The 9,399-nt window shown below is 53.2% G+C and overlaps 1 protein-coding gene across 1 annotated transcript in view; it reads left to right on the forward strand.

Annotated features, from left to right (window-relative positions):
* Positions 1-9,399, forward strand: part of Msh3 (mutS homolog 3) — a 132,026-nt gene that overhangs the window by 118,188 nt on the left and 4,439 nt on the right. The window contains exons 18-19 of the mRNA XM_012516845.2: positions 3,572-3,758; positions 7,608-7,737. Of these exons, the coding sequence (XP_012372299.1) occupies positions 3,572-3,758; positions 7,608-7,737 (317 nt within the window). The remainder of the gene's footprint in view (positions 1-3,571; positions 3,759-7,607; positions 7,738-9,399) is intronic.

Consider the following 9,399-nt stretch of genomic DNA (forward strand, 5'->3'; position numbering starts at 1 on the left):
TGGCCACATGCACAGCGTGTGTTGGCCACTCACAACATGGCCACATGTACAGTGTGGCCACATGCACAGCGTGTGTTGGCTACTCACAGCATGGCCACATGCATAGCATGACCACATGCACAGCGTGTGTTGGCCACTCACAGCGTGGCCACATGCACAGCATGACCACGTGCACAGCGTGTGTTGGCCACTCACAGCATGGCCACGTGCACAGCATGGCCACGTGCACAGCGTGTGTTGGCTACTCGTTCACAGCATGGCCACATGCACAGCATGGCCACATGCACAGCATGGCCACATGCACAGCATGTGTTGGCCACTCAAAGCATGACCACATGCACAGCGTGTGTTGGCCACTCACAGCATGGCCACGTGCACAGCGTGTGTTGGCCACTCACAGCATGGCCACGTGCACAGCATATGTTGGCCACTCACAGCATGACCACATGCACAGCGTGGCCACGTGCACAGCATGTGTTAGTCAGGAGTTCTGCCACTCCTGGTGCGTCGATTGTGTAATTTGTCATCGTAGTATTAGTCACCCTTAACTTTTTCACTTTGTCATTAAATAATGTTATGGAGAACATATTCACACATATAATGTTCTCATATATCGCTGATAGCTTTCTCGATGTTGATTCCCAGAGTGGAATTGCCGGGACCACAAAAGGCATTAATAGCTACTGCTGAATTGGCTTTTGGAAGATTGTAACAAGTCTCAGTCTCACATAAAAACATCCCTTATCCTCACATTTTTGGTAGCAGTGAATAATATCATTCATTTAACACATTCCACCTGGCTCGAACCACCAGGGACACATGTGTGACATTCCCTTCGGGTGGCTGGCACCACTGGTTGTGCAGACACATGCATGGGACAGTCATAGGAGACATGAACCATGGCCCTGTCATGACTGTCAATAACTGCTGACTGACATATGTAGTCCCTGCTGATGGGATTTTAGGGTGTGCATTTTTGCAGGGTGTCTTCGCAGATTAACTCTGTATTTCTTTTCTTGTTTCCTGGTAGATTAGCAGTGTTTCTGCTCTGGTGGACTCTTCAGAAAACCATTTGTCATATATTTTGCAAATTCTTGTAGCCTACCTGCAGCTTTAGCATGGTGTGGCTTTTTTTGTTGTTTTTGCTAAACATGTGTTGGTGTCATATACGTAACGTCATCTGTTCATCTGTCCAGAGGTTAAATTTCATCTAACCATCTTGGTGTGCTTATGACGTCTATTCTCCTCCTCTTCTTCTTCATCTTTTATTCATTTATTTGGCACAGGTTCTTGCTACAACTTAGACACATAGTGATCCTCCTGTCTCCGCCTCCCCAGCACTGGTATTACAGGCATGCACCACCACGCCCGGACTGGGTGGCCAACAGGGTGCCCAGGACCGACGTAGCATGTGGTGCCAGGGATTGAACCTGGCTCCCTCCTTGCGCTTGCCAGACAGCTACCTAAGTACCTGCTGAACTATCTCTCCAGCCCCTGTGGTGTCTGTTCTTACATTATACTTTGAAATCAATATAATGATTTTGGAGCCTAGTTTGAGTAGGGACATATCTTTATTTTATTTTTTTAAAATTTATTTATTTGTGTGTGTGTGTGTGTGTGTGTGTGTGTGGCCAGCTCAGCCCATCAGGGGGCAGGGCTGGCTGGTATATGGTGCTGGGGGATTGAACCGCGGTCCCTGTGCTTTGCCAAGCTTGTTCTAAGTAGGTGCTTTAAGACCACTGAGCCATCTCGCCAGCCCCTCTTTATTTTTGAAGTAACAAACCAATTAGTCTCCTTTTTTTTTGCAGAACCGGGGATTGAACTCAGGCCGTTGCGCTTGCCAGGGAAGCGCTTATTCCACTGAGCCATCTCCCCGGCCCCTTAGTCTCTTTGTCAGTTGACTGATCATCTTAGATTTCAACATTGCCGTATGCCACACATTGTATATGTGCTCTTATGCACGTGTGTGTGACTGCCTAAAATAGCACCCCAGCAGTTCCAGGAGTCCTGGAGTGTTCCTAACACCTATTACTTCAGTGTTTCTAGAAAAACACTGCAGTAGATACATAAACTTCTATGTGAAATATCATCCAGTGCTTGCCTGTTATCCTAATTCCTGGGAATCCGAAGACCTCCAACATACTTGTCTCATCAGAGCGTTTTTATTACCAGCCAGTTTTCTGTCCATACCCAGCCCACCCAAGGGAAGCTCAGGCGGTGCTGAATAGGAGTCAAAATGATTCTGGGCACTGGGGACATAGCTCAGTAGGATAAGCACTTGCCTGACAATCACAGCGTCCTGAGTTTAATCCCCAGTACCACAAAAAAGAAAAAAAACCATGATTCCAAAGAAGAGCATCCTTGGAGATAGCAGAGCTGCTTGCTTTGTAGTGGGGAGAAATAGTTGGCCCTGAAAAACAAGGCGTAACAGCATTTGAAGTTAGAGAAGCACTAGCCTGCTAAGCCAGGCATCCAGACACTGTTCCGTGTTCATCGAAACAGTGAAGCTCCACGGCGCCTGCGAGCTGTGCCGCGCAGCTGGAGCAGCCCCCTCTGCATGCTGTGCTGTCTCCAGCCACGTGGCCGGTCAAGGCGACGCGCCTCTGTGAGCTTCCCCAGACAGGGAAGGGCCTTGCAATGCTGCAGGATAGTGCGAGAGGAGCATTCTGCTGGGTGAGCCGCTGAAGCAGGCAGAACGGACGAGGGCGTGGGCAGGGAGCGTGGTTACCAGCATGCTTACGAAGTTGAGGGTGGGTCGCACCTGGCGGGGTAGGCTGCAGCCCCCTGCATGATGGTGCCTCGCCTTTTCAGCGTCCTTCTCCTGCTGCATGTGTGCTTTCTGTGGTGCGTCTGTACATCATCACTGGCTCCGGTGCTCTAGGGAAGCTTCAGGGAGTGAAGCCATGCTGTGTCCCAGCCATGCTGTGTCCCAGGCCTTCTCCAAGAAATGCACAATGTGGTCTAGCGTAAAAGGCCAAGAAGTCCTGCTGCAAAGGAGCCGCTAGGTCTGGCGGGCCTGTTTTGGGCCTCGCTCAGACCTGTGCTCACGCAAGAGCTGCTGTGAGCTGCTGCCACAATTGCTAAGCATGCGGCTTCAGTAAATGTGTTGTCATGAACGGGAAGTTGGTTTGCACATGGTACTTCTACTTGTGCTAACAATACAGAGTTTTAAGAAAACACTGGAAAGAGACCCTTAATTTTACACGATCCTACTGCTCATGGAGTTTTCAGAACAGCAGCAGAGAAAAACGTCATTTTGTCCTGTGAATCCTAAGACTTTGGTTTGGAATCATAGGGCAGAAAAAAGCAGAGAACGTTTCCCAGCTTTTCTAGACCTCTGTGGAAATGCTATATGCATTGTTTCTGCGAAGGACAATTTGATATTGCCCACACTTCACAGCCAGTGTGTGTTTTTGTTCATGACAGTGTCAGCAGTGGTTGGCTTGGCGCACAGCACACTGCGTATATCAGCAGCGGTCTTTTGTGTTTGTTCCTCATAAAATGCGCATTGGCTTCGCGGTTGTGGGAGGAAGGCTCGGAGGAAGGTGAAGGTGTTTCTCTGTCCCTGTAGGATGGGCGCTGCGGACAATATCTACCAAGGGCGGAGCACCTTTATGGAGGAGCTGACGGACACCGCCGAGATCATCCGGAAGGCGAGCCCGCGGTCCTTAGTGGTCCTGGATGAGCTGGGGCGAGGGACGAGCACGCACGACGGCATCGCCATCGCCTACGCCACCCTGGAGTACTTCATCAGAGACGTGAGTGTCCACAGGCCTTCTCTGAAGTGCTTTTTCTAACATGTCTAATTGGCACATCACAGTTGTGTACCTTTGTGGGGTACAGCATCACGTTCAGGTAGCTGTGAACAGGGGAATGACACAGTCCAGCTAACTCACGTCCTCTACCACACGTGTTTTAAGGGGAGACCTTTGAAATTCAGCGTCAGTTATTAGAAAATGCCCAGTCCTTCATCTCCGGCCGTGGTCAGAGCCCCACTCGCAGCTCCTGCGTGCCCCTCTCGCCGGGGTTGCACACCCGCGTCACATGTGTTCCGACTGCGGGCCCCCGCCGCTCTCCCAGCCTCCTTTGTTCTCAGGTCACGGCTCGTCAGGTCAGCTGCCTGGGCTCCCGGGCTGCTCAAGCAGCTCTGGTGCAGTCAGTCCAGTGTCCCTTCTGTCACAGAAGCACTGGACACTGAAGGGTGTGGGCGCCTTGGGAACAGAGCCCAGGCCACAGTGAGCCCCAGGCTGCCGAGACACGGTCTGCGCCCGCGCCCATTTCTGTCTCGCCAGCTCTGCTCTCCCCCCTTCCTCTGGAGCGACTTTCCCAGCCACCGGCTGTGTCGGCGCGTCCTGTCCTGGCTGGCTCGCTGCCCTCCTGTTCCCGCCTGTGCGTCTCAGCCAGCACTCCTACCCCAGCTGCCCTGCGCCTGGTCGCTTCACTGTTCTTTTTCTGTCCTCTGTACTTATTCCTGCCTTGTCTCTGTGTCCTCCCCATATTTTCAGTTTTCCTCTATTCCTTAAATAGCCAATAAAAAGTTTTCTTGCTCATATTTCTTTCCCCAACCCTCCACAAAATTCCTTTTGATTTTAGCCCCTCAGTGCCTTTGGTATTGTTTTGCTTTCTTCCTTGTTTTACTTTTTCTCTGGCCCTTGGCTCTCTGTTCCTTGGTGCTTTATGGGAGCCCAGGGCCATCACGCCTGGGTGACTCTGGGTGCTTCTCAGAAATAGTCCCTGCCACCTGCAGTGACACTGGTGTGGTACACCACGTACATGACAGTCAGTCCCTGAGAGCACGGGACCACCACAGTGTGGTCTCATCAGCTCAAGTGAGTATGCTCAGAACTGTCACCTGCCACACACTTCTCAGACTATCCTCAACCACGGACCATGCGTGACCCAAGTGTCAGGTGCAGCCCATGGGGAACACAAACCACCCACTCACCTGGGGAGTGTCCCTGACAGCCTGACCTGCTGCATTATGTAATGACTTTGCTGGCCTGTCCCTGGCATGTGTCCCGTCACCTGGTCACCACCTGTAGGGCGGGCGCTGCGCCTTCTTTGCTTTAGTGACTTGAAGCAAACACAGGGTAGCCAGTGAGATAGCTTGCAGTGTAAGTGCCTGCCTGCTAAGCACAAGGTCCTCAGTTCAATCCCTGGAACCAAAAAGAACCAGCCATAGATTAGGTTGTGTAGAAGAACTGCGACCTGGTTTCTCCTGTGAAATAAATCTTTGCTATTCCCCTTTTTAAAAATACTGTTCCCCGGGCCTGCAGTGCCAGCCCCACTCTCCAGGGTGCACTGGGTGTGGTGGCATGCGCCTGTAATCCCAGCGCTTGGGAGGCTATAAACAGGAGAATCACTGTGAGTCCGATCCAGTAGTGAGACCCTGAACACCCTGTAGGACCTTCCCTAAAATATAAAATATTAAAAAAAAAAACTCAAAACTTTATTTGCATACATAGTTGGAGAACTTTTTAATCACTGTAGAAACTGCTTCCTGTGGAGATGTCAGCCAAGCCCGTGCGTGGCCCCAGCACTCATGGGTGTGATGTCGCCGTCTGTGCCGCGGAAGGCCAGCCAGCTGTGATGCACACCTGGAGCCTGGTCCAGGCAGCGTAGCTGCTCCGCAAGGCGCTTCTCCAGTTTAAAAGGGCGGGAGGTAGCTCAGGGCAGGTGCTGGGCCCAGCCCACTGCCACGCACACCATGTCCCAGCATGTCACTCACTGGGGCTGTGTGGCAAGTGCCCAGAGCTGCCTGACAGAACACCACAGACGTCCCTGTTGCCCATCTCGGCGCGCCTGGTCTTGCCTGGGCCCCTGTGGCCCCGAAGGCTTCACAGGGCTTCCCTTCCCACCTCTGCGTCTGCAGGAGGCCACGCCCCAGCTCCTCAGTGGGGACAGTCCTTACAGCGGCCTCAGGCTGCCCCTGGCCACCTGTGATATCCCAGAAATTCATTGCAGCACCTTTTGGCACAATGACAACAGAGTTGAGTGTGTTGCTTCTGTTTTTATTGCCTGTGCTCTAAAGCAGGGTTTTTTTTTTTTTTTTAATTTTAATCTAACACGTTTAATAAATATAGTTAAATATGACATTGGCTCAAGAATGATTCTTTTCTTTTCTTTTTTTTTTTTTTTTTGTGGGACCGGGGATTGAACTCAGGCCGTTGAGCTTGCTAGGGAAGCGCTTATTCTACTGAGCTATCTCCCCAGCCCCTCAAAAATGATTCTAAAGCAGGTTTTGGATATTGTAAATGTTTCGGAAGGAATGTGACTTTCACATGAGATTTTCCCTGGGGCAAACTGTGAAGAGGTCCCTGTCAGGAGGACCTACTTTAAAACACGCAAGTTTGTTTTCTAAGGTCACTTAAGTCCATTCATGGGGTCAATTTCTTGCGCTCTTCATTATGATTCATTAGCCTATGAGCCTCAGGTTTTCTTTTTAACCAGTATTATACTGTTTTATTTTTGGCCTGGTGGTACAGGGGACTGAACCCAGGACTTGCACGCTGAGCTGCATCTTCTGTTTCATTTTAGTTTTATTTTGAAATAGAGTCTTCCTAAATCACCAGGCTGATTGGGCCTGGACTTGGGGTCTTCCTGCCTCAGCCTCCCAGAGTTCACCCCAGCCCCACTGTCACCCCAGTGACTGGGATCAGGGTACTGACGGTCCTCCCGCTTTGTTCTCCAGTGTCAGGCTGGCTCTTCCTGGTTCTTTTGCCCTCCGTATAGACTTTAGATCAGTTTGCAGATACCACCGTCGCTTGCTGGCCTTACATACGGTGTCGTGTTGAAACTCTAGATCAAGGTGGGAGGAGCCGCCTGGCGCTCTAGAGCCTTCTAGAGTCTTCCTGTCCCTAGCATGGTTCCCGCCCTTCTTCCTCAAGACTCTCTTCAGAAGTGCATAGCTCTGTTGTGTAAGTCTTAAACGTCTTCTGTTAGATTTATGCCTAACCGAGCATTTCATCTGATGTGCTACAGCAGTTGGTACTGCGTTTTCATTCCACATTCTCCATCTCCATGGCTGGCATATACAAAAGCAATGACTCCCTGTATTGATCTTGAATCCTGCAACTTGCTGTGGTCACTTGCAATGTCACTGTCACAAAAGACGGGAAGGAAAGCAAAGCAGCATTACCAGGACAGCCAGGGACCTGGACGGCCTAAGCTGGGGTAGTGACAAGCCTCTCGGCTGTGATGAGCTCACTCTAGTTATGTAGGCGACTGTTTCTGTTCTTGGAAGAGAATCTCCAGTGCCTAGGGACAGTCTGCCACTGGTTCTCTGGCAGGTCAGGAAAGGGGAGTGTGTGTGTGTGTGTGTGTGTGTGTGCGTGCGCGCGTGTGCACGCGCGCCCATCCGTGTGCGAGCTGGAGGAAAGGAGTGAGAGTATGACAAGATGTTAGCCACTCTTTGTTTTCTGGGTAAAGAGTATGTGACGCTCACCACTTGTCTCTTTTTTTTCTTGGTTATAGATGATCCAAAAAGCCGAAATGTTTCTTTTAGGAAGGTCTCAGCTGAGCGTCGTCTCTGCCCCCACCCTCCAAACACTGAGGTTTTAACTGAGCAGCTACAAATACAATTGCACTTTCTCTGTCTGTGGTTTCAGGTGCAGTCCTTGACCCTGTTCGTCACCCACTACCCGCCTGTGTGCGAGCTGGAAAGGAGCTACCCGGGCCAGGTGGGGAATCACCACATGGGCTTCCTGGTGAGCGAAGACGAGGGCCAGGCGGACCCAGGTGGGTTGGCCCCGGGGCTCTGTCTGTGTTGTGTCAGGCCACGGGCTGGTGGGGCTGAGCTCCCTGCGCCGTGCAGGCTGTGCTGCCAGCCCTGCGTCATGGTTCGCACTGCCCTTCCACCCCGTCTGGAGCACTGTGCTGCCCTCATCACTGTCCCTGAGTCCCTGCTGACTCCTTCCGTCTGGCATGGAGCCCTGCCCTGCGCCTGTCTTTCTAAGACGCCTGTGCCCCCTGCTCTCTTGGGTGACTCATCCCAGGAAAGCCCGACAGTTGGCAGGGGAGTCATCTGATTGCTTCTTGCACTGTGTCTTAACAGACGTGGGCTTCAGCTTTAACTGAGAGGCTGCTGGCTGCCGCGGCAGCTGCGTGCTGGGGCTGGACTGAGCTCAGGGCCCAGCTGTCTGCTTCCAGGGCTCTGGCCCTGCCGCGGGAGCTGCAGTACCGCAACCTTGCCTGTTGCTGCTGCGTGCGGCCCTTAGTAGCCCTGGGGAAGGCAGCGCTGGGTCTCGTGCTGTGCTTGCTCAGGAGCAGGGAGCTCTGCTGTGGCAGAGTGCCCCCTAAAAGCGCCTCCTCCAGGGTGCCAGTGCCACATGTGGTTCTGCAAAGGTGATGAGGACTGACCAAAGGGGCCATCTGGCAGCTGGCCCTGTTCAGCAAAGTCCTGGGCCGAACATGAGGGCAGCGTGGGCCCATTAGAGACACAGCTCAGCTTCCTGGACGGAGGTGCCAGTGTGGGATCCATCCAGGGGCAGCGGTCACTGCAAGCTGCAGCCCAGACAGCACGCAGCGCGGCCTTCGTGTGGGGAGGGCTGCTCCTCTCCCCTCCCTTGGTGCCCGTCGTTGGCCCCAAGCCTGGTGTGTGACCACGGCTTCCCACCCATTAGCGGGGACCCAGCCGCCCAAGGCCCCCAGGTGTCTGCTTCCTTCCCCACGCTGCCCCTTCTGCTGCCGTGGCAGGAGGGCTGAGTGCGGCCGTGCCCAGCACGGACAAGTGCGCTTTCCTGCCCTTCCCCTTCCCTGCTGTCTCTTTGGAATAGGAAGCCCAGTGCTTATACTGCGCTGTGTTCTTCTGCGAATCTGCAGGTGGCCCTTCCCTGCCTCCAGGGCACTGCAGACCCTCCAGTCCCCTCCCCACAGCCTAGCCTTTCCCTGCACCCCGCTGTCTGGGCTGCAGGGCCTCAGCGCCATCCTTTGTGTCACCTGCCGTCTGTGAGTGTGAGTGCAGGCAGGAACTGTGTGGGCTCGCCGGGACTCAGTGTGACGCTGATGCCAGAGGCCCCCTCCCCCCGAGTGCAGCCGGGCGACACCAATACTGATGCCTGCTGGGGTTTTGCCAGGTTACTGGTGGCCTAAACACAGCGCTGAGCTGGACACCACAGAGCTGGATCACTGCAGCAGGAACAGGAGATTTATCTGAAAGACAAAGGAGATCTGTGCCCTTAGGCTAGCCTGGGAAAGAGCTCTGGCCCGAGGTAGCTGGGCTTGAGGGTCTGAGCCTGACTGGGTCACCCACACCTGGCAGGGAAGCTCTGACTTTTGTGGCTTGGGAGGGACCAAGGCCACACACTGTGGACGGGCCAGAGCACAGGCACACCACAGACATGGACGCCACAGACAAGGACGCCACAGACACGGACGCCACAGACACGGACGCCACAGACA

The sequence above is a fragment of the Octodon degus genome, unplaced genomic scaffold (assembly GCF_000260255.1).
Source record: "Octodon degus isolate 3935 unplaced genomic scaffold, OctDeg1.0 scaffold00129, whole genome shotgun sequence".
NCBI lineage: Eukaryota > Metazoa > Chordata > Mammalia > Rodentia > Octodontidae > Octodon > Octodon degus.